Genomic DNA, 26360 nt, shown 5'->3' on the forward strand with positions numbered 1-26360 from the left:
AATATTAGACTTACTAGTCTGTAATTGCCAGGATCACCTCTAGAGCCCTTCTTAAATATTGGTGTTACATTAGGTTTCTTCTAGTCATTGGGTACAGTAGCTGATTTAAAGGACCAGTTACAAACCATAGTTAATAGTTCTGCAATTTCACATTTGAGTTCTTTCAGAATTCGTGGGTGAATGCCATCTGGTCCCAGTGACTTCTTACTGTTAAGTTTCTCAATTAATTCCAAAACCTCCTCTAGTGACACTTCAGTCTGTGACAATTGCTCAGATTCGTCACCTACAAAAGACGGCTCAGGTTTGGGAATCTCCCTAACATCCTCAGATGTGAAGATTGAAGCAAAGAATTCATTTAGTTTCTCTGCGATGACTTTATCGTCTTTAAGTGCTCCTTTTGTATCTTGATTACCTAACACTTTTGCATATGAGCTTTAAAAATACATGATCTATTAATAATCACAAAATAAATATTTTTAAAATAGTGCAAATCATTCAGGTAGGATGCTAATGCTTTCCCCTTTACTACTTTTGCAAATTGGCCATCATTTTATGTAACTAGGGCTACAGAAAATCCTTGGCCTAATCATAGTCCAAAACCAAAACCTTCTTGTCTTTAAACTATTATACATTTAGCTGGAAATACAGCATACAGAAATGCTGATCTTAAAACAAGAAATACCTTTCTTTTGACTAGGCTTACTTTATTTGCATCAGGCTTGGGGTGAAATCCAAGCTCCACTGAGGTCATGGGTTAAACTTCTATTGACTTCATTTATCACTGAAAAGAATATTCCCTTTAGATTTCCAGACTTGTCTCAAGATTTGTTTACCATCATTGCTGAAACAATGGCTGAGCATATGATACCAGTAGCAAGGAATATTTAAAGATTACTTAATAGGAAATGAAAAAGTTTAAAAATAGTTACTAGGAGGATTAAATCCAGTAAATGAATTAAATAAACATGAAGCATTATCAGTTAGTTGATTTCCATTTGATATAAATAATAACCTAAAATATAAATATTGCATGACTTCAAAACATTTCCCAAAGTCTCAGGTTTTTTAGTTTTATATTTTATTGCAGTCTGGTACTCCTGATAGTGATTTTATGCTGTCAACTTCTATTTGTGACTCAGCCATCTTATCACTGAAATCTTTTAGATTTAGTGACAGAATTGACATAGCATTCTAACTTAGATGTAATTTCACTTAACACTAACATTAAATCAGAATAATCAAATGTTATTTCCAATGACTGAACTACATTAAATATAATAGTTAGAGAAATCTTAGAAGTACCAGTAGATTGATTTAGAGGAAATTTTATTTTCAAATGATTGTACTGCCTTGCTAACAGAAATATAGGTATATGAGTAAGGGACACTGATAAGAGCAAAAGGCTTCTTATCACATTTTCTCTAGTCTTCATTGTTTCTCGTAACTCAGAAGTTACAAATTTTTGCACCTCCTTCCTTACCTAGTTGCTGCTTCTACAAGGGAAGGTGAAAAGACACCTTTAAAAAGTCACAAATATTAGTAGAAGATTAACATTGCCTGGGGGGAGAAAAACAGGAGAAACTATAGTTCGATAACTGCAGAAAGAACTGAAAAATTACAAAATGGCTGAAATGGGGGAAAGAGTCTGAAATCATAGATTATAACAAGCAGCAGAAAAAGTGAAAGGGTTTAACTTGGGAGCCCTGAAAAACTATCAACAGCAATATCAAGACACTGAATGGGGCCATCCCTACTCAGCATCTGCTTAAAGTTAGGCTTCTCCTTAAATGCTTTGCTGAGCAAGGATGTGCTTAAACACTTCGCTGAATTGGGGTCTTAACCCCTCCCTAGGGTATCGGTGCCACAAAAGAGGCTTAGTCCTGGGACCCTCCAAGTGTAATAATCTGTTTTTCATGCAGGTATAGTATCTTTGAATGTGTATGCTGTATTTGCATATGAACGTTGGTTTGTTCCTGCTGGTACTGAGTGAGGGGTCTAAAGGGAAAGTTTCTGAAATAAGCCTAAAACTTCTTCTTTTAAAATGGCTAACACTTGTGATTCAGATCTACTGCTTGAGAAATGTTGTGTGTAACTTGACTGAGCAACGGCTAATGGGGAACATAATAATCGACAACTATGGGAAGAGAATTAGTTAACTCCAGCAAGAGATAACAATGTATCTAACATTATGTCTGAAGATATCAATAAATAGTATGCTAAGGTAAAATTCTGAACAGGAGTCTTAACTGTCAGAAGAGCTTTTCTGACAGATCTGCCTGACTGTTGAATTGTCAGCCAAAAGAAACCAACACATTTCATCACTTGGATCTTTAGAGCTAGACTGGACAAATGTACAGGAGGGAACAATCCTACGTTGGGATTAAGATGAGCTGGATGATGTGGTGGAATCTCATCTCTAACTTCTGTGACTCTTTGAAGCAAAGACTGGAATGTTTGAGATGCAGTACTGTGTGTCCTGGATTCCTAGATACTATCCAACATCTCTGAATTCTAAACCTACTTGTTAACTTGGATCCTGTTTGGGGTATTAGATATTTTTTTTTATATCCATATATGAAGCATCTGATGTACAAAGGGACTCTCTCTTGACTCCTGTTTCAAACAGCGGTAGTCAAAGTGCACTACAGAACTTACTGTACACAGTAGCAGTGTTCATGCAGCAGGTTGCTGCACAAAGCTGGTGTGCTGTTAGATTTACTCCCTGGCCTGCTGCTTGCTAAATTTCCATGCAGACAAACACTAGTGATTTTGCTTGCATTTTTTTGTTTTTTCCACAGTATTCCCCAGAGTGCTTAAATTTTCAGAATTTACACTAATATTTGCTTTCCTGTTTAGTTTCATGGTTTGTTTGTTTTTTTTTTGTTTGTTTTTTTTTGGTGGAACTATATTAGATAAGCAGCCAATATACAGCTTGCTAAAATGCAATAGATACAGCTTTTACCCTTTTTAAGTTATGGACGTTTTCCAAACTCCCATTCTTTTTCTTTCTCTTTGCATGCATGACATTTCTCTATGTATACTGATCTTATTTATTACTTGTATGATGACTCAGGTTTGCGTGGTGCCTTACATTTCACAGTCCCTTTTCTAAATTGCTTAGAACCTTAGGTTGTACAATGTAGTTGAAAGTTAGGGCGAGACCAAGTAGAGTCAGAACTGATTAGCAATGACAAGCAAGGAGAAGGAAATGGGTTTTAAAGAAGAGTGGGAGGCCTTGGCTTTGTTTCCTAGCTATAAAATATTCTTCCATATTTACTTTGTGTCTTGTATATTTTATAATGTCTTCATATACTTGAATATAGTTGTTTTTTTCCAGGTTGAAATTGGAAGAGAGAAGAAAAGAGTTGGTTCAGAAACTTGAAGAAACTACAAAGTTAACTACTTATTTGTATTCACAGCTTAAAAGGTAAGGCTGCATTTTACATTGTTTTAACAAGAAAAAATAAAGACCGGTTTTCAGTTGTGGTGCAGTAGAACTCTGAACTTCATTCTTAGATTTTCTGCTAGCTGGATACTGAAACAAGTTTGTTTGATAATTGTGGCAAGACACATAGGTGCAGTTGCTCCTAGCATTCTCTGTGCAAATCTGCTGTATCTATATAACTTTAGTAAGTGTACAAGAATGGATTTTTGCACATTTTATAATTAAGCAGAGAGCAAAGCATCTTCTTGCTTAGATTAAAAAAATGGTTAGCAACCATCTTTTAGTACATGAGATGTCTCCAAAAAACGCTTGTTCCTAATGAAAATCCTTGGGTTTTTTTTTTTTTTGAGTATGACTATATCTATAAGCTTGACTGCACGAACGTCAGCTTTTATTACCGACTGAGCCTCATTGCATGGATATCTTCATAAACATTAATGTAAACAGTTTGTTCTGGTTTTCTTTTTTCAGTTAACTTATTTTTTTCTAGAAATAAAATTTGTTGCAATGATAACCACAGTGACATTTTCCCCTGTAATTCATTATTTTAAAATCTGACTTTATAAAATTACATTATTGTTAATTTTATAGTCATGACAGAGGGCTACCTACTGTACAGAGGATTTAAAGACCCATTCACTGCCCTGACAGGATTATAATTTAAATACTTCATGTCACTGTTATAGGGATAGCATCCCCTTTGTGGTCCAGGAGTGCACCCCTTCAGACCTCTTCTTTTACTATTGTGTGCTGGTGGTCAGGTCTATAGTAGATTAATAACATAAATGGTTGTTTATCCTGTCTTTGCAGTCTCTCCGCCAGTACGTTATCTGTGTCTTCAGGGAGCAGCCTGGGATCCCTGGCATCCAGTCGGGGGTCTCTGAACACATCCAGCAGGGGGTCACTAAACTCCCTCAGCTCCACAGATCTCTATTATAACCAAGGCGATCAAATAACAGACTTGGACTATCAGTATAAACTTGACTTCATATTGCAAGAAAAGAGTGGTTACATTCCTTCTGGGCCTATCACTACTATTCATGAAAATGAGGTGGTCAATTCCCATGGGAGACTGGGATACAGTGACTCTTCTGGATCTCTGGCAGCAGGCCACCCTCCAAAATTGACTGAGCCACCCAAATCTGTGACATCACTGTCTTCAAGATCCTCCCTTTCTTCCTTGTCCCCTCCAGGGTCTCCTTTGGTTTTGGAAGGTGCATTTTCAGTGTCTGCCCAAGATTCCCCCCTGCACCACCTCATCACAGACTTTGAAGACTGTGAATTGCCTGGTGATTTTGCGGGCATTAATCTCTGTGAGAATCAAATGTCATTGGACTCTGAAGCCAGAGCAATCTCACAAGCTCTTTCAGATGATAAAGATCTCAATGAAAGTGTTCGGCAGCCTTTGTCAGGAAATGCAGGTAAAGAAATAATTGTAATCTGAAACCTCTATAGAATGGATAAAAATTATTAACTAGGGTCCTGACTTTTAAGTATAGGTCTGCCTCTAATAGGATCAATAACCGATTTGGGCAGGCTACAATAGATACTAGGAACAACAGTTGCTCTTGTGGGCTATCAGTAGATACTAGGAACAACATGTACATTTTTAAATTTAGGGTTCTGTCCTACAAGGTGTGGCGTCTGCAACTTGCATTGAAATCAATCCAATGAACTTTACAGGATGAGTGAGGTCTTCAGTAAGTAGTCAACTATCTTCTTTATTGCCTTAGAATATAATCTGTAGTTGGTTTTCCAAAATAGTATCTCAGCATTGGTCGAACTGTTCTCCCATTGAAGTCAGCGGTACAACTCCCATTCAGTTAATTTAAACTGAAGACATTCAAATATTCTTTTTTTGTTGGTTAAATGACTGAGCTGTGCATATATACTCTGAAAATGTCGAGGCTGAAGCTATCCAGATACTTGTATTCATGCACTCTATGAGGATTTTTTACAAGCACCAAGATCTAGAATCTTCTTTGGTTTTTAGGCCCAGAAAGATGTTTTCTTTGAAAATTTTCCCAAGAAGGATGAAAATGGAGAGAGGCAATTAACATGCAGTTGCACTACTGAGCTAATTAATAGTTGGAATTCACTGTATTGGCTGTTTAGGGAATCCTGTACTAATATGCTTCTTTTCAGTTCTGTATGAAGAACTCTGCTTGTTTAAGTTTTACGGTGGAGAGAGATGTTCAGACCCTGATTTGGAGGAAAAGGAAGGGGGGAGTTACTTTTGTGTACAGTATTGCCCTGCCATCTTCTGGCCAAGATGTTAAGTTCCTGTCCAGCCTTGATTTCTTTCTTATTGCTCTTGTTACTACGTACTCTGTGACTTAGGAGAGGAACTCATACATATCTAATTTTTCAAAAGAACAGATTCTGAAATCTGGTTAGCATGGTCACTCCGACCTCATCAAACTGTAGAACTCTGTATGGCATAGTGGTGGTGATAACCAAATCTGGTGGAACAATAATCCTTGTCAAAATGGCTCCAGTGGGCTGACTTTGTCAAAGTTGAAAGTCTGTGATGCATGATCCTCTACTATTTAGTTTCCAACATTTTTTTTAAAAAGTCATTCTCGGGCAGTTGTGAGAAATAACAAGGAATCTGGGCACTACCTAAAGGGCGTACGAAAGGTTGCATGAGTATCCTGTGGAACCATAAGTGACTTCAGTATGAATACCTCAGTTCTCAATAACTAGCAGGTCAAAAGACAGGAATCCTGAGTAGCAATAGAGCAGTGGCCAAATCTCTCATGCCTTGCCATAGCTGTCCCTCCTTTTTCTTTGCAATAATCCCACTAAGGGGAAGGGGGTGCGAAGAATCTATCCAACAGTAGTGGCAAAGTGAGTCTTTCTCTGATGCTTGTAGTTTGAAAAGCCAAAGGAATGGTGGCAATTTTGTAGAGGCATAGAAGAGTGTTACTGTCTCCATTCTAGAATCAGCAAAACAACGTGCAGAGAAGATACCACTAAGGATGCCAACAAATGGAGGATTACATCAATATAGATGCAAAAAAAACCCAACAATTGTTGAATGTTGGAAGGATATTTTCCTCATTCAAGCTATGCAAAGAAGCAGCATCCATATGGGTTTGCTGCATGCAATGTAAGAGAGACTTTCATTTGATTACAGTCTTCTGTAATAATTGTCAAGGTTCCTTCCCCACTCTGAACTCTAGGATACAGATGTGGGGACCTACATGAAAACCTTCTAAGGTTAAAACTTCCCCAAGGTACAAACTATTTTACCTTTTGCCCTTGGACTTTTGCTGCCACCACCAAATGTCTAACCGGTATTTATTATTGGGAAAGAGTTCGTTTGGAAATGTCTTTCCCCTCAAAATCCTCACCAAAACCTTACACCCCCCGCATCCTGGGGAAGGCTTGATAAAAATCCTCACCAATTTGCATAGCTGAACACAGATGCAAACCCTTGGATCTTAAGAACAATGAAAAAAAGATCAGTTTCTTAAAAGAAGAATTTTAATAGAAGAAAAAGTAAAAAGAATCGCCTCTGTAAAATCAGGATGGTAAATGCCTTATAGGGTAATTAGTTTCAAAACATAGAGAATCCCTCTAGGCAAAAACCTTAAGTTACAAAAAGACACAAAGACAGGAATATCCATTCCATTCAGCACAGCTTATTTTCTCAGCCATTTAAAGAAATCATAATCTAACGCATATCTAGCTAGATTACGTACTAAATTCTAAGACTCCATTCCTGTTCTGTCCCTGGCAAAAGCATCACACAGACAGACCCAGACCCTTTGTTTCTCCTCCACTTCAGCTTTGAAAGTATCTTGTTCCTCATTAGTCATTGTGGTCAGGTGCCAGCGAGGTTATCCTAGCTTCTTAACTCTTTACAGGTGAAAGGGTTTTTCCTCTGGCCAGGAGGGATTTTAAAGGTGTTTACCCTTCCCTTTATATTTATGACAATAATATATATTTGTAATTCCCCTGTCAGTGAGATACCTAATGCCTCCTAAGTGACAGTCATAACATTATTAAAATCCCAGTTGCCAAGATGTGACCGATCGCTATTGAATCTAAGGCGCTGGCTTTGTTGCAATTGTTGAGGTGTATGTTGTGTTATGCCATCCCTGCACGTTTATTATAAGAACATAAAAATGGCCATACTGGGTCAGACCAAAGGTCCACTCAGTCCAGTATTCTGTCTCACAGTGGCCAATTCCAAATGCCCCAGAGGGAGTGAACCTAACAGGTAATGATCAAGTGATCTCTCTTGCCATCCATCTCCACCCTCTGACAAACAGAGACTAGGGACACCATTCCTTACCCATCCTGGTTAATAGCCATTAATGGACTTAGCCTCCATGAATTTATCCAGTTCTCTTTTAAACCCTGTTGTAGTTTAGGAGTTGCACAGGTTGACTGTGCGCTGAATGAAGAAGAACTTCCTTTTATTTGTTTTAAACCTGCTGCCCATAATTTCATTTGGTGGTCCCTAGTTCTTATATTATGGGAACAAGTAAATAACTTTTCTTTATTCACTTTCTCCACACCACTCATGATTTTATATACCTCTATCATATCCCACCTTAGTCTCCTCTTTTCCAAGCTGAAAAGTCCTAGCCTCTTTCATCTCTCCTCATATGGGACCTGGACCCCTAATCATTTTTAGTTGCCCTTTTCTGAACCTTTCCTAATGCCAGTATATCTTTTTTGAGATGAGGGGACCACATCTGTATGCAGTATTCAAGATGTGGGCGTACCATGGATTTATATAAGGGCAAGAAGATATTCTCCATCTTATTCTCTGTCCCTTTTTTAATGATTCCTAACATCCCATTTGCTTTTTTGACTGCCGCTGCACTCCGCGTGGACTATCCACGATGACTCCAAGATCTTTCTCCTGGTTAGTTGTAGCTAAATTAGTCCCCATCATATTGTGTGTGTATAGTTGGGGTTATTTTTTCCAATGGGCATTACTTTACATTTATCCACATTACATTTCATTTGCCATTTTGTTGCCCAATCACTTAGTTTTGTGAGATTTTTGAAGTTCTTCACAGTCTGCTTTGGTCTTAACTATCTTGAGCAGTTTAGTATCATCTGCAAACTTTGCCACCTCACTTCTGGCTTTTCTTATGGCACGCCTGGTTGGAGGAGTAATGGATTTATCTTTTCTCATACTATGACCATTTTTCCATTGAGGAACTGAGGCACAGAGATTAAAGAGCCTAATTCTCAAAAGTGCTGAGCCCCTACTGCCCTATTTGAAGTCTATCAGAGAACTGAGTTCTCAGCACTTCTAAAAATTGTGATTTGCCTTAGTTCATACAGCGACTGTGTGGCAGAGCTAGAAACACAACCTAGATTCCCATGAGTCCTAGGCCTTAATCACAAGATCATCTGTTATTTTTTTGAATCACCTGTAACAATTATTCCTCAGTATCTGTGGGTACATGCACACTTGGAGCTGGAGGTGTAATTTCCATTTTGGGGTCATAGCAGTGTAGCCACACTTGGAGCTGGAGGTGTAATTTCCATTTTGGGGTCATAGCAGTGTAGCCACACTTGGAGCTGGAGGTGTAATTTTCATTTTGGGGTCATAACAGTGTAGCTGTGGTGGTGCACATGGGCAATGGGGTAGATTAGCCAGCCTAAGTGAAATCCCACCCCAGACTCTACTTGGACAGGTAGCCCCTTATGCCACCTTGGTCACCACAGTTACCCTGCTATTTTTAGCATGCTAGCTCAATCAAAGCTAATGCATGTGCATTTACTCTAATTGGAAATTACAGCTCCAGCTCAAAGTGTGGGTGGACCCTGTGTGTCTTGTGTTACTTGGCTTTAGTTGTCCACAACACACTTTCCTTGGGAGAGGATCCTCCCGTCCTAGCCTTTTAGACCAGAACAAGAGTAGTACCTTTAGATTTAGAGACTTGTCTTGCAGTCCCCATTGTGTGAGGGCACCTGCAGTGTGAGTCTCCTCTGAGCTGGAAGACAGCATGCAATCTTTGAATGGGCAGCATTTTTCTCTTTAAAAACCAGTTTTATTAATGAAGAATATAGAAAAATAAACAAATTCTTCAGCATACCTAAGGTTTACATTGCCAAAAGTCTACCTAGGCAGGCTATGCTCAGATTCATTCATATGCTTCCAAGAGATCAAATCCATGTGTTGGACCCTCTTGTCTGGCACAACAGAATGTCTCGCCAGAAAGTGTATTTTATTTATTTATTTTATGTTAGGTTGCTTCTCTTTCCTTTAAACAAAAAAATCCTTCACTTTTCCAGTGATGTCCAGGTAGGAAGAAATAAACACACACTCAATGTCCTTTGTGTACTGGGGATGTAATTTCCAGGACACGCATCCTGTTTTCTGTCCAAACAATTATAGTAGTCTGTGTTTGTGGATTTGCCCTAGTGATCAAAGGTGAAAAATTGTTGTGTCGGAATTGCCACATTTCAGGGCTGTCACTGCCCATTCAGTGTTGCAAGAGAAGATATTAGCCTAATTGTTTGGCATTACCTGTTAACCTTGTCTTTTTCATGAATCCTCAAATACAGTTTCAGAAGTTAGTTACATAAATCACATTTCATTACATGTGTTGGGTCTATAAATGATATTTCATACTATTCTTCATTTCCCAGCTGCAGAGTTATTGTGAACCAAAATAATATAAATTTTTCAATAATTTGTGTTTTTTCTAAAAGAACATGTAGCCAACATGGTGATCCAGTTGATTCTTAATTAAGCATTTCAGGTCTAAATTGTCATTTAATTGCTTGACATAGGTATTTGAGCATCTAAGTACTAATTTGATTGTCTAGATGCATAATGTGGGGGTGCCCAATTTATATGTCCAACTGTGAAAATTGGGGCCATAGACTCAGTCGTTTGTGGCTAGAATTTACCAACAAGGAGAGAGCCCAAAAAAAGGTAAATTTTAAAGGAAAGCTAGAATTAAAATATCTAAATATTAAATGAATATATTGCAGCATCTTTTTAGTGGTTTTATCATGCTAAGAATTTCAATACTTTCCAGTTCATAGCATGGGGAGCCATCAGGGGATTGCATGAAGCACTTGGGACTTCCTTTTGTCTCCTTCAGTTATGCACAGAAAGAGATATCAGAAGTTGACTAAGGACTTGTCTACCCAGAGAAATAGCTATTGCAGAACTAGTGGACTAAGCTAACCCACAAGCAGGCACTCTTAGTGTGGAATAAGAGTGCCCACATAGCGAGCTAGTACAGTACTTGCTTTATGGCGCTTTAAACTTGCACCCTGGCTTTTTTTGCGACAGTTTTCCTGTGTAGACAAGCTCTAAAGCACAAGTGTTCTGAATCTGTGAAGTGCAAAATTAGAGCTTTACTTTACCTTTACTTCTTGCTGTTCTTTTGTCTTTTCAGTGTAGGGAACTTAGTGTTTTGTCTGCTTTAGAAGCCTCACAGAATGCATCCGATGAAGTGAGCTGTAGCTCACGAAAGCTTATGCTCAAATAAATGTGTTAGTCTCTAAGGTGCCACAAGTACTCCTTTTCTTTTTGCGAATACAGACTAACATGGCTGCTACTCTGAAACCTGTCACAGAATCTGATGTAAGATGCTGGGGGAATGATTCAATTCCGTTCTTCAGTGGCCAGTTGAGTCACAACCAGTTTTCAAAAAATACAGCTTAGTTTCAACAACTAACTTTATGCTATTTTTGATACTCTAGCTGTTCACAAAATCCAAGTGGGCAGGGTGAATAAAGAGACAGATGTGAAAGGGAGGCATACAGTGGCCAATGAGAAATCCAGGACCCTGGTTTTGCTGATTTGAAGGAATATAGCTTTAAATGTTTTGAAGGGATGATGCGGAGAAGAGGGGTATAGGTCAGCAAAAAAAGCCCTAAATTGTAGCTCTCATTCTTGATAGTGTCACTGTATCTTTAATTCTAAAAGCACTTATATTTTTTAAAAAGCTATAAATAGAGTTAATCCTTATGCTGAGATTTCCTATTAATATATGTAGTGCCGTGTGTGTATAAATATAAAACAAAAAAAATTAAAAAGCCTACGTTAAAAGTACATTAAGGTTGCAAAGTCAAGCAGTCAAAAGTTAGGAAATGCGAAAAACAATTAACCCCACCCTTTTTTAAGCCTGCATTATGATGATCTAGTCTTTTATTACATGATCACGTACAATTTTTTCCACAGGACCCCTGCCTTATTCAGTGCACAGGATGAATGGTGTTCAGGGAATGAATCAGGGTTGTGTAATGAATGAAGCTGTTTTCTGTAGGACACTTGCAGCTGGCAGGAGCAATTGTAGGAAGCATTTTGCTCAGCCCTGGGATGGAGCACGTTAAGTAGCTGTGTGGATGGTGCATGCATAGTCTGATCAGCTGCTTGGCATCTAGGGCATAGAGCTTGCTCAGTACAGATGGAATAGTCTGAGGCCAGGTCTAAAGTAAAACTTACATCGGTATAACCCTGTTGCTCAGGGGTGTGAAAAATACACACATCCCCTCCCCCCCAAGCAATGCATTTCTACTGACCTAACCATGGGTGTGAACAGCATTGTGTCAACAGGAGAAGGCCTCCCATTGACGTAGCTACCGCTTCTCATGGAGTTGGATTAATTATATCAACAGGAAAACTCCCATCGGCGCTGCAGCATTTTAAGGATAGACCTGACTTGACAATTTAGTTGCCAAATTTTAAAAAGCTTTTACGGATCATGTGCAAACTGCAGGTTTTTTTAATAGGCTTATAATTTGGTCTAATTTATGTGGATTTTCACAAAGCAGCAAAAGGCATATGCCTAACACCAGAGCGCTTACCCTACACCACACCAAATTCAAGTCCATGCACCAAAGCATCAGAATGTTTAGAGGTCCTCAGTGAAATGGTTATAAGAGTTTTTTGAATGTGGCCAAAACCTGTTTTTCCCTAATTTCACTCTTGGAAATAGCTGTACTGTTCTAGCTGAAACTTTAAAAAAATAATTCAGTCTCAGACAGACATCTTGCATGGAAAATTTCAGCCTGAATGGTTAAAGTTTGACCAAGTATTATAAGCAACTAAAAATAAGGTTCTGTAATGGAAAGCAAATACACTTAACTATAGGTGGTGCTTCCAGTGCCACCTATTACAATACAAAACTTCTCTGCAGATAAAGTGCCTCTGTACTTGGCTCTTGTAGGCACTTCTGTATAGATGAAGTATGTAGCGATTTACTCTTCTGTACAGATCCCTGCTGGCAGCGACCATGAAGTTCTTCCACAGTCACTCTGTCATTGTCAAAGTCAATTGCAGGCTTCTGTAGTTATTCCTGGGGGTAATCAATAAATCTCGTCATCACCTTCATCCCCCGCATGAGTTCATCATCAAGGAAAAAGCATCCATACTGCTACAAATAAAAGCAGAAATATAGCAATCAGTCCTCTAATCTGAAGCCTTAAAATTTTAACATCTTAACAAGATGTAAAGTCATGACTCAGGAGGTGTGCATAACACATATCAATATCCTCACTCCTTTGCAAATTAAAAAACAAACAAACTTCATAGGCCTGCAACTTACTTCACGGTAAAATGATGCTTTCAGTAACTGCTATGTGTTCACTGCAGGACACTAGTATATGAATATGACTTGGAGGTTAAAATTAAGTAGTAGCTGGTGCTAAAGGTTCTCTAGCGTAAAAAGTTTTTGATGATAGTGTTAGGCATTCCTTTGCTAAACCAAATGGGAGTTTGCATTTCTAGGAGGGAAATCCTGAAGCTTCTATATCACTTCTATATTTTTAATAAAGCATAGTTGTTAGGACTGGTTTTGTGTGCTGCTGAAATGTTATTACAGTGAGAATTTAAAATTGGAAATGTAGGTTCAAAGCTCAAGATAAAGATGAATAAGGGTGAGAGAAGCTTGTGATTGGAAAGGGAATAATAGTCATACATTTTCAAGCTCATCAGTTTAGATATGTAAACCCCTAACTAGAATATGCGACAATAGTAATACATCCTGTATCTGTTCACTGGTTTGGAACAGAACTACTCCATGAAGTTGAGCTACGGTCATCACTTTCAACTTGGCAGTGTTCTAAGCTGTGCAGTTACCTTGCTAATGCTTGCACTAATGTTTATTCTTCTTCCCTTGCTTAGGTGTCGACTTACCAAGAAGAGCAGTAAGTCAGCTGCTTGAGGAGAAAGCAACTTGTGTATCTGCCGCAGTGTCTGATGAGTCTGTGGCTGGAGACAGTGGTGTATATGAAGCTTCTGTAAAACAGTAGGTTTAATAAACTGACTTTTTGACTGAAATTAGCGCACTTTGGTCCCAGGAGATTTATATTTGTCCTGCTCATCCACCCATTTGTAGCTTAATTTATAAAGAAAAGTATATTAACAAAATATTTACTTTTTTATAAACTAGGAAACATGCACATTATAGTGGACTACCAGTGCTACTATAGTTAAGGTTTAGATTAAAATTCATAGATTCATAGATACTAAGGTCAGAAGGGACCATTCTGATCATTTAGTCCGACCTCCTGCACAACGCAGGCCACAAAATCTTACCCACCCACTCCTACCAAAAACCTATGTCTGAGCTATTGAAGTCCTCAAATCGTGGTTTAAAGACTTCAAGGAGCAGAGAAGCCTCCCGTGCCCCATGCTACAGAGGAAGGCGAAAAACCTCCAGGGCCCCTCCAATCTGCCCTGGAGGAAAATTCCTTCCTGACCCCAAATATGGCGATCAGCTAAACCTTGAGCATATGGGCAAGATTCACCAGCCAGATACTACAGAAAATTCTTTCCTGGGTAACTCAGATCCCATCCATCTAATATCCCATCTCAGGGGATTAGGCCTATTTACCCTGAATATTTAAAGATCAATTAATTACCAAAATCACATTATCCCATCGTACCGTCTCCTCCATAAACTTATCGAGTAGAATCTTAAAGCCAGATAGATCTTTTGCCCCACTGCTTCCCTTGGAAGGCTATTCCAAAACTTTATTCCTCTGATGGTTAGAAACCTTCGTCTAATTTCAAGTCTAAACTTCCTGGTGGCCAGTTTATACCCATTTGTTCTTGTGTCCACATTGGTGCTGAGCTAAAATAATTCCTCTCCCTCTCCTGTATTTATCCCTCTGATATATTTATAGAGAGCAATCATATCTCCCCTCAACCTTCTTTTAGTTAGGCTAAACAAGCCAAGCTCCTTAAGTCTCCTTTCATAAGACAAGTTTGTTTTAGGCCCCTTAATTTGTCCATGTTGCTCTAATATAGTGTTTTCTATTCCCATTTCTCTTGCTAAAAGTATGTCCGAAGCAGAAATGTAATATGTAAACCAATAGGTTTCTTAGAACAATAAACAAACTTTAGCACGAATAATAGAATTTTAAGAATATTACAAACAAAAATAGACTAAAGGGGGTCTCTAGGATCTTCAGTGTTCACCTCAACTTTTGCATGTACCTGATATTAAGAGATTTGGGGAGGGAGGTTTGAGAACTTCAGGATGTGTGTTAGTGAGATGCTTACCTAATATCCCTCTTTCAAATGTTCCAGCAGCAGCCACAATAACCTTCCTTGCTGGGCAAATGAAGGTACATTATGGCAGGGGTTCTCAACCTTTTTCTTTGAGGCTTCCCCCCCTCCCCGCCACCCCCCAGCATACTGTAAAAACTCAACAGCTCACATGTGCCACAAGAACTGGATTTGTGCATATAAAAGCTAGGGCTGGCATTAGGGGATAGCAACCAGAGCAACTGCCCAGAGCCCCATGCCACAGGGGCCCCCAGGAAGCTACATTGTTCAGGCTTCGGCTTCAGCCCCTGGTGACAGGGCAAAGGGTCCTGGGCTTTGGTCCCATGCGGTGAGGCTTTGGCTTTCTACCCTGGGCCCCAGCAAGTCTAATGCTGGCCCTGTTTGGTGCCCCTCCCCCAAAAACCTGCTCATGGCCCCCCAGGAGTCCTGGACCCCTGGTTGAGAACTACTGCATTATGGTGTCGTAGAGGGAATGGGCCTTCATTAAGTTCTGGTAAAACTTTTAGTAGGTTCAAAATTTCTCAAAAAGACAAAACAAAACCATTCAGATGAAACCTAGCATAGAAGGTCTTGTGAGATTTCTACCATTCTGAACTAAAAGCTTACCAGAACATCTCAGAAGCATCCACACCACTCAGTCTTGTCCTAAAGCTGTGGATCTGTACTTCAGCCTGAACTCTAAGGCCTAACCTAAGCCTATTCCGCATCAGATCTTATCACTACTTGGTCCCTCTCTAATGTAAGGTTTGGGTGAAATTAGACTTACACAGGTAATTCTTAGCTTGTGCTTAAAGTAGGGCTGTTGATTAATCGCAGTTAACTCGTGATTAACTCAAAAAATTCGTTGTGATTAAAAAAATTAATTGCAATTAATCACAGTTTTAACCACACTGTTAAACAATAGAATACCAATTTACACTTTTAAAATATTTTTGGATGATCTACATTTTCAAATTATTACTTTTGATTACAAATACTTGCACTGTAAAAATGGCAAACAAAAGAAATAGTATTTTTCAGTTCACCTCATACAAGTACTGTAACGCAATCTTTGTCGTGAAAGCGCAACTTACAAATGTAGGATTTTTTTTATTTTTTTAACTTAACTGCACTCCACAACAAAACAATGAAAACATGAGAGCCTACAAGTCCACTCAATACTACTACTTATTCAGCCAATCGCTAAGAGAAACAAGTTTGTTTACATTTACGGGAGATGATGTTACACCAATAAAATAAAAACCAGCAGGATCTTATTAAAGGGGATAAGGCAAAATGCCACATTTATTGTGAATACAGAAAGAATCATAGTAAGCAGTTAGTTATAGCTATAACATTCCATTCAATTTCATATTTATTTCACACATTCATTCATACACACACACAGGTTCTGCAAGGTTGTTATCATAGTTACCAGCCTTAGAGTTGCTTGTGCCAAGCCACTGGCCAAGTGGCCTGGACACGAGGAGGAAGCAGGGCCTTGTCAGATGCACATCTGATGCTCCTGTAAGTTGGTTTGCAGAATCAGACCCCAAAGTTCTCGGTTTTTAGAGTCCATTTTTATAGGAATGTATTCCTATGCCAGTCTATGGGAATTGCTTCATCATGCTGTTGCTGAATCAATCAGCAGATGGCACATTCCTGCCGTCTCCGTGCTGCCAGGTGTTATCTTGTTCTTCGGTTCTCCCATCCTTGAGGCTGTTGGGTGGATTCCAGTCTGCCCTCTAGGGGTCCTGTGGTTGTTTCCACTTGACGCCTTCTTTGGCCGATCGACACTGGATTCTTAGGCTTGCAAATCCCTGATTATTCATTTATTATCCGCACCAAGCATCCATCCACATACATCCTCTATCTCTATTTTAATCACAATTGTTAACAAAGAGACATAAATACAACAAAAGGGCAGGGAGTCTCTGTGTGCTGTTTCTGTTGTTAAAGTATCAGAATGCATCCGATGAAGTGAGCTGTAGCTCACGAAAGCTTATGTTCAAATAAATTTGTTAGTCTCTAAGGTGCCACAAGTACTCCTTTTCTTTTTGCGAATACAGCCTAACACGGCTGCTACTCTGAAACTTTGAGAACAGACCCTGTCTTAAGGTGTACTAACACAATTAGCAGCTTGCAAGTTTCACACGGAGAGGGAGAGAAACAGTAAACACAAGAGACCAAAAACCAAGAGACCTCTTAATTAGTAATACCCTGAAATTTAAACTATGGGGAATCAAAATCATTTGTGATTTTAATACAGAACTTCTTTAACATGATCCAACAATAATGCTCCCCGCTTCTTATTTACAATGTCTCCTAAAAGTGAGAACAGGTGTTTGCATGGCATTGTTGTAGCCAGTGTCACAAGATATTTATGTGCCAGATATGCAAAGATTCATATGTCCCGTCATGCTTCAACCACCATTCCAGAGGACTTGCTTCCATTCTGATGATGCTTGTTTAAAAAAAAAATGTTTGAACTCCTTGGAGGAGAATTGTATGTCTCCTGCTCCATGGTTTTACCTGCATTCTGCCATATATTTTGTGTTATGGTAGTCTCAGATGACAACCCAGCATAAGTTGTTTGATTTAAGAATACTTTCACTGCAGATTTGACAAAACACAAAGAAGGTTCCAATATCAGATTTCTAAAGATAGCTACAGCATTTGACCCAAGGTTTAAGAATCTGAAGTGCCTTCCAAAATCTGAGAGGGATGAAGTGTGGAACATGCTTTCAGAAGTCTTAAAAGAACAATACTCTGATGCAGAAACTACAGAACCCAAACCATCAAAAAAGAGAATCAACCTTCTGCTGGTGGCATCTGATTCAAAAGATGAAAATAAACGTGCATCGATCCACACTGCTTTGGATTGTTATCGAGCAGAACCCGTCATCAGCATGGATGCATGTCCTCTGGAATGGTAGTTGAAGCAGGAAGGGACCTATGAATCTTTAGCATATCATAAATATCTTGCGACGTTGGCTACAACAATGCCATGCAAACGCTTGTACTCACTTTCAGGTGACATTGTAAACAAGAAACAGGCAGCATTATCTCCTGCAAATGTAAACAAGCTTGTTTGTCTGAGTGATTGGCTGAACAAGAAGTAGGACTGAATGGACTTGTAGGTTCTAAAGTTTTACATTGTTTTATTTTTGAATGCAGTTTTTTTTGTACATAATTCTACATTTGTAAGTTCAACTTTCATGATAAAGAGATTGCACTACAGTACTTGTATTAGGTGAATTGGAATACTATTTCTTTTGTTTTTTACAGTGCAAATATTTGTAAAAAAAAAAAAAAAATAAAGTGAGCATTGTACACTTTGTATTCTGTGTTGTAATTGACATCAATATATTTGAAAATGTAGAAAACACCCAAAAATATTTAAATAAATGGTATTCTATTTTTGTTTAACAGCGCGATTAATCGTGTGATTGAGATTAATTTTTTTATCACGATTACGTTTTTTTATCGCTTGACAGCCCTAGATTAAAGTCATGTGCAGTGATTTGTGCTGCTCCATGTGGCTGTCATGAAGACTGTCTGTTGGGTCTCAGTCCTTCTTGGTCACAAGAGCACACCTCATGCTGCTTGTCACAATTGCAGAAAGCTGAATATGAATAGATAGGATCTATGGGGATCTTTCCTGTCCCTCTAAAAAGCTAAGAATGGTGGGGTAGATGGAAAAGAGAAGAAATCTCCTTCCTGTCTACCATTCACCAGGAGATGGAGGAAGGAAAGAAGAGAGAGACTTCCTTCGTTTCCAGCAACAAAAGGTGGGGAGAAAGTGTGGGTGTTTTCTCTCTTTTGCCTGCAATCAAGAAGTGATTGGGCAGCTATGAGAAGAGAGAGCTATAAACATAGAGTGGAGTCCCAATCACAAAATCATGGCATGATGTCTTGACACTACATTGAATGTGTGCATTGTTCTTTGCATCAGTAAGTGATGTATTTGGCCTGTGTTATCCAGAAGGTTAGACTAGATAGTCACAATGGTCACTCCTGGCCTTAAAATCAATGAATCTTGTTAATGCCATGTCCTTCCTCAAACAGCCAATCAATTTCCAGTGTCTGGTTTTAAAACCTATGCCGTTGCAATACAAACACTGAAATTTTCAGTTGTGCTACAGATGAGTGATTCAATTAAATCTGTCTGTTGGGAGTCTTATGGGTTTTTTTTCTATTCTTCTATGATAATTGAAAGTTAACTATGATTTTCTCACCCTTGTTCCAATTATTTACTTATCTGATCTAGACCAAATGAAACTGAAGATGCTGTATATAGTGAAGATGACACAACGATTCTAGAGGCTGCCCAGGTGCAAATAGGACTTAGGTAAGTAATAAGCAAATGAGAAACATCTGTTCATATTTAGGGAAGCTTGTGGCAAAACTGCCTCACATTGTCTTCTTATCTTAACAGATATGACCGAAGCAGTTCAAGTTTTGTGGTAATTGTAATGCAGCTCAGAAATCTTCATGCCTTTTCTGTCCCCTTTGGTTCCAGAGTGTAAGTAAAATAATCATTGAGTAGTAATGCTGAAGTGTACATTGCACAATTTCTGTGATTATGCTTTACTCATTCCTTTTGGAAGGTACTGTAGCTTTAAATACTGTATAATTGTTATAATTATTAAAAATAGCAGGTAAAAAATCATTGTTACTTTCATCTTTCCAACAATCTCTCAGAAGGTTGTGTATATAGGTGGTCTTATGTGTGTGTAAAATTTTAAATAATTTTAAAATAGTGTATATTAGTTTTAAACTGTCATAAGTTTAAGGGGCAATTTCATAAACTCTAAGTGGCTCAGCAAAAATGCTGAGACACATCACCTCTAACAATTTCTCAAAAATTAGACTCTGTGTTGTGCTGTATAGACAGCAGACGTATCAAAACAATAAAAGTGGAAAACAGGTTGATGAAAGTATTGAAAAATGTCTGATGTAAGAAGTAATGAAAAAAACAAGAGGGAGTTTTCTTAGTGAACTTAAGAATGGCCATACTGGGTCAGACTAGTGGTCCATCTAGCCTAGTATCCTGTCTTCTGACAGTGGCTGATGCCAGATGCTCCAGAGGGAATGAAGAAAAGAGGGCAGTTATCATGTGATCCATTCCCTGTCATCCAGTCCCAGCTTCTGGCAGTCAGAAGATTTAGAGACACGGGATTGCATCCCTGACCATCTTGGCTAACAGCCATTGATGGACCTTACTGTGGTTAGAGTAGGAAACTGGGATTAAAGATCTCTGAGTTCTACACCTAGATCTGTAAATAACTTGCTGTGTGGCTTTGAGCAAACAACTGCTTCAGTTTTCTAGGCTGCAAAATAGGTACAGTAATATTTGAGTATCTCAACAGGCTGATACAAGGCTTAATATGATTAGAGGTAGGATGGAGCCAGTCCATGGAGAGGTGGTATTTTTAAGGCTATTTTGAACTGGGTTCACTGACCAATAGGAAGCCAGTGAACATGAAGGATGTGTGTGACACAATCTTGTTTTCTGGAGTTAGTTTTGTGTGTGTGTCACTATTTTGCCCCACTAAAATTTATAGTGCAGGAGTTTAGAGAGACCATGAAAATGGAAAGTTGAGATGAGATATGGCTAATGTAAGCATGAAGAAGGCTGTCAAGTTAGAGCGTTAAAGATCAAGTGAAGTACAAATACTAGCAATGTTCTGAAAATATAGTAAGAAAAACAAGTTGATTCCCAATATTTTTGGCCTTGGGACCAAAGTAGAGGGTTGAAGTCAGATCTGGGGCAAAATTTTTTACTCCACAAAAAGGACTCAAAAGTATACAGTTAGTTTCAAAAACATGAGCTGCTTTCTTCTGATATAAAGCCATAGCTTGTTAGAAGTGAAAGAATTTTTAAAATCCAGTGTACTTGTCTGTATTTGTAAGCTGTTTACATTTTCTTAGCTTGAACAATGACAATCAATGAAGTCCGTTTCACTTTTATTCACTTAGTACCCTCATCTTTGAAACATGCAGGAGAATGAACATTTGTGGAAAAAACACCTGTTTTCATTGGTCCCTTTAAAAAAAAAAATGTGTTGTGCTGTTGATGGTAGGTTTTATGAAACCTTGTTTTCACAATTTGGAATTTAAGACATTCAGTTGTCAATGTCCTTTTAAGTCTTCAGAGTATTCAGCAGTGGAAAGGTGACATAGCTGTGACCTGATACAGTCAATAAAAGCAGATTCTTGGGAATCGTAGTTAGGGGACTTCAGTATAGAAGAGAAGTCCAAGGTGGTTGATAATGAGGTGAAAATGAAGCTAGTTAAAGAGAGAAGGTGCATAAAAAATGAGGGCTCAGGAAAGATCCTTGGAACACTTGTTGCATATGTAAAGGCAGGATTCAAATATGGAAACCATACGGTTGGCCAGGGTGTTCAATAAGAGTACAGAGACTCTTGAATTTAGGCTACATCTACATGTGGGAGTAGGAGTGTGATTATTAAATACTAGCATAATATTAATCTCCCTCAAGTACTGCTTCTCATCTTTCTTAGCTCTTTTTTTCTCTTTTACTAGTTTTCCATTTTTCCTTTTTCTCAGAAATATGAGGTACAATGCATTTCACCATGCGACTGAAGTCATTTCTAAGTGTTTAACTTTTCTCTCTCAATTTTCCAACTCTCTCTGTTCCAAAAGTTCTTTCAACTTTCTAGGATTTCTTGTTTCCATTAGGATAATGTATCCCACTTTCTGTGACATGATCTTCAGCGTGTCTCACTTAATACTAAAGCAAAGGATTCATTTGGATAGAGTCAGCAATGCCTACCTCATTTGTCACTACCTTCCCAAGGCACAGAAATAACTTTTGGGGAAATGGCTGTGCAAGGGAAAGGTGGGAAGTTAAACTGATCAGCCCCCTCTTTCTCCTTCCTCCAAACTGAATTGTTGCCTGTCCACTTCCCTGGCATGCACTTTTCCTTCAAACCTTGTGGTCAGTTTCCCTCCACGGTGGAAGGCTGACTGCAGTGATTCACTTTTCCCCTCAGCAGCTGGCACATGTTAAGCATAGTGCACCTGCAGCTGAGCACGAGACAATTACAGGGGTAAAATGTTAAGCCATTAATTTTGGATTTAGTGAATGATCTTAAATTGTAATTGTGCTTGCATAGTAGGTGCTATTTGCTACACATGTACATCATTTTATTTTGCTCCCTTCAGTTATTTTAGGGTAGCAGTACTTCCATCTTCAGTTGATATCAGCTGTCTATTCCGCACTAAAGTCCATCCTGCTATGGAAACCATTTTATTCAATGAGATATTCAGAGTAGCCATTTCCCAAGAAGCTTTGCAGCAGAAGACATTACGTGTAGATGTCTGTTCTGTCAATAAAACTCGACGGGAAGAATGCCTGGTATGTATTTTTTTTATTAGCTTTGCTTGGCATGCATTTGTTTGTTTTGTTCCCCACTGATGAATATGGCTTCTAGAATTCTGCAACGCTTACAGAAGAATTCAGTACCATATCTGAGTTGTCTTAATAGCACTGATGATTAAAGTTCTCTGCAGTTCCACATGTATACAATACAGTGTTGGATGGAGACAGTTTTCAAAGCTTTATCTTGTCATGATATTTCACAGTGACAATTGATGTATAGCACACAGATGTAGATCATGAGTAATTTCATCTAAACGTCATTGGAGTTACATCAGTGCAACACTGATGCAAGTCAGAGTAGAATTGCGTCTCCAAAGCGTAAAATACAATATGTAAAACAAAGTGATGCGAACTTGTGTTGTAACAAAACACTGTCTGGAATGCAAATCTTTTGTACAACGTTGTAGATTGCATTAAGCTCCATGTTTTGAGACTAGTATACTTCATTGTAATAATATGTGACATTAACAATCTAAGATACTGTAGACTGTGACATTATCCATTTATTCTGGCTTCTGACATCATTAACTGTGTCATCATCACATAACTAATAACTTGCTTCCATTTACCATTAAGCTTGCCATCGTGAAAAAGACAAAGGAAATTTCCCTTCAGGATATTGTCATGGGGAGAGATCATTGGTTTATTTTAAAGTCTTTCCATATTTTGTATTTGTTATCACTGTCATCACATATTGTTGCCCAGTGGCAGTGCTGATGTATATGAGGCACACTGATTAATAATCAAGGTCTCTTTTTAAAATATAAACTGCGAACCATGAACAATGCCTATAGCTCTGAGGAGAAGTCCAAGGAGCTGGTGAACACTGCCCAGAGGAACTCTGCACAGGTATATGAGACAAATATTATCCACAAGTAGGCCCCACATTTGTAAAGAACCTCCCCTCAAGCTTCCTCCTCCTGGGCTGATGGATGGTTATCTTGGCCAGCGCCAGGAGGTTGATGAGGTGGCCAGCAACTTTGTGGAGTTATAGTCGAGGACTGCGTACAGGCGAGTCGCATCTTACGCGGGGGTTAGGTTCTAAAGTCAGCGTGTAAGGCGAAAATTGCATATAGTCAAAATTACCCTTGAAAATCCTTTAAATCACCCATACAGTACAGTATACTGTACATTGTGTATACTGTACAACCATGTACAGTAGGGATCGGCAACCTGCGGCACGCGTGCCAAAGGCGGCACACAAGCTGATTTTTGGTGGCACTCTGCTGCCAGCTGGGGTATCAGCCGCCGGCGCCACTCAGCCTGCTGCCAGTCTGGGGTTCAAGCCACTGGACCCTTTAAATATAAAATGTATTATTGGCATGCCAAACCTTAAATTAATGAAGACTTGGCACGCCACTTCTCAAAGGTTGCCAACCCCTGCATTAGAATCCACTCAGCACAGCAAGTTGCTCACACACCGGATTGGCAGGCAGCGATCAATCCAGCCCGGATCTACTTATCGTGTCTAGTCTAGACGCAATAAATCGACCCCTGAGCGCTCTCCCATTGACTCCTGTACCCCATTACCGCGAGAGGCACGCGGGAACTGAGACCAACTGAGGGAATAGCAGATTCCCATCTCACGTCTCCCATCTCACGCTTGCTCCGGGGCATACACTCATTGAGTGGAATGGTGGGCAGAATAGTTATTTTTCTTTTTTTTCTTTTTTTTTTTTTTTTGCCAGGTGCATATAGTTGAATTCGCGTAAGTTAAATGCACGTATAATGCAACTCGCCTGTACAAGAAAAGATGTGGGGGAAAATGCACTGGAACCTCATTTTGGAGGAGCCAGAAGAAGGGCTGCCATTTAGTGCCTTCCAGGTAGATGTGCACCAGGGTCTCCCTCACTGCAGAAGGGACACATGTCAGGGCTGTCAGTGAACTGTGCCAACCAGGTACCCAGACTGACAGCCATGGAGAATGAAATCCTCTTTTTAATTACAGAACAGAGAACTTAAATCTCCAGGGTATAGCCCTGGCAGCGATAGTGCAAATTTCCCCATAGTTCCCAACCAGTAAGCCTCAAACTTCACCTGAAGGCCTCCCTTCCCTGAATGAAAAGGTAGCTTAATCTCCCCTACTATTCACTCTTGTTCTTCTTTGCTGATACTGCCAGGAAGGTTCCAGTTAGTATTGGTGGTTGTGGGTGATTTTTGTGATGGTCCAACTGTCTGCTGAGAAGTGGACTGAGATCAACCAGAATTGGTATTGTGGCTTTGTCTCTCCAGAACCAAGCTGTGCACTCTGCAGTGGACTCCAACAGTTGTTCATTATTAATGCTAACGAATACCAGAGAAGCATTTTGGGGGTTTTTCAGGGTCTCATTTTTTTTGTAACAGGTAAATGCTCAGCTGGTATTTCTTTAATTTAAAAAAAAAAAAAGTATATGCAATATTGAGTAGCTTGCACAGATTTCCATTTGCTCTTTAAACTCTGTTTAATCGCTGGAAAAAAAACAATGCTTTTGAGTTGTAAAAATGCCCAGAAATACTTGTCAATGTTTGTGGTGCCCTTTGTGCAATGAATGAAAATACTGTAGAATGAGAGCTCAGCTCTCATAAAGTGAAAATGACCAATTTTAACTTTTTCCTTCCCTCTTTCATTCCACTTAGCTGGGAACTCACCTCAGCCTTGCAGATTTATCACTTCTAATGAGACCTATATTCTGTGGTATAATATGCTGCCCTACAAGCAAAATTCCAGGCAAAAAGAACAAGGAACAAAATGAGGAATCGTTGTGTTCTCTGCCTTACAAGCAATTGTCAGGCTTGTATGACTTGGTGAGCAGTGTGTATTGGCTACGCCAATAAAAGCAAGAAAAAAGGCATTGATCCCTACTCCCTCACCCCAATGAGGCAATTGCACAATGTTATATGCACCAAACTGCAGTTCTTATTCATTGACTTTACTAGGGGCTAGGGTCCCAATCCTGCAAGCACTCATGTGCATGCTTCACTTGACTAGTCCCACATGGGTTTGTAAATATTAAGCATGTGCATAGGTCCTGATTCTACAAACACTTAACTATGGGTTGCAGGATTGGGTCCTATGTTTCAATCTCTCCTTCCCCGACCTACCTTACATTGTTTTTAAAATAAGAGTCTCCCTAGCTTCCCTGCTAGTTAATTTGGTTTCTTATTTTCATGTGTATATTTTGGAAACAGCTTTGTTTTTTGTTCTTTGCACTCGCATGTTAAAATATTTTCATTGCATTTAAAAATACTTTTTATGCAAATTGTACCTTAATCATTCCAGCTAAAACAAACTTTTCTGCTTTGTGCTTGCATCACAAGAACAGCATGAGACGCATGTGATTTTAAGAAATAATCTTTTCTTCTTATTTAGACGATACTATAATCACCCCTCATTAGAGAAGAAATATACTTCATGGTATCACCCTATTAGAATACTTAAATCTCCCTTTGAATGTTTTCACACAACTAATTAGTATGTAGCATGTCTGGAATTCTGATCCCCGGCATAAACTTCCATACTTTGCCTTTTTATTATCACTTAATCACATTTTCCTGGTGTAAGGGAATGCCAGGGAAAGATAACTCTTGTACACATTGTCATTTCTTGCCTAAGGTACTGTGTCTAGTTTCATTCTATTTATTTACGCCATCAGGATGCTGTCTCGGCTCTGCTGGAGAGGACATCTGCTGAGTTGGAAGCGGTAGAGCAAGAGCTGGCGGAGGAGGAGGAAGAGGGGCAGGAGCACAGGGGTGCTGATGAAGATTGGTAAAGCTGTTCTTTCCATTGACCCTTAGTGTATGCTTAGGAAAAGTGCTTTACCTGCCAGGAGAAAAAAATTAGTTCCTCTGCAGGGACAATCCATTATCTTCACTTAAGTTTACCAAATATACTGAATGTTCTAATTCCCCCCCTCACCCTGCCCTTCTGTGTAATCCACTCAGATCTCACTGACAGTGTCCCAAAATGCCACATCACAAATGCTACTTGTCCCATCTTATTGCAATCCATACAACCCATTAACTTTAATGAGAGATTAATAGG

The 26360-nt window shown here is 39.1% G+C and overlaps 1 protein-coding gene across 1 annotated transcript in view; it reads left to right on the forward strand.

Annotated features, from left to right (window-relative positions):
- The window catches only part of WWC2 (WW and C2 domain containing 2), a 174171-nt gene that overhangs the window by 121701 nt on the left and 26110 nt on the right, over positions 1 to 26360 (forward strand). The window contains 10 exon segments of the mRNA XM_038400627.2: positions 3338 to 3427; positions 4256 to 4866; positions 13563 to 13686; positions 19201 to 19281; positions 19369 to 19455; positions 22123 to 22315; positions 24956 to 24986; positions 24989 to 25038; positions 25040 to 25123; positions 25972 to 26084. Of these exon segments, the coding sequence (XP_038256555.1) occupies positions 3338 to 3427; positions 4256 to 4866; positions 13563 to 13686; positions 19201 to 19281; positions 19369 to 19455; positions 22123 to 22315; positions 24956 to 24986; positions 24989 to 25038; positions 25040 to 25123; positions 25972 to 26084 (1464 nt within the window).

Source organism: Dermochelys coriacea, chromosome 4 (genome assembly GCF_009764565.3).
Source record: "Dermochelys coriacea isolate rDerCor1 chromosome 4, rDerCor1.pri.v4, whole genome shotgun sequence".
NCBI classification, from domain to species: Eukaryota; Metazoa; Chordata; order Testudines; family Dermochelyidae; genus Dermochelys; species Dermochelys coriacea.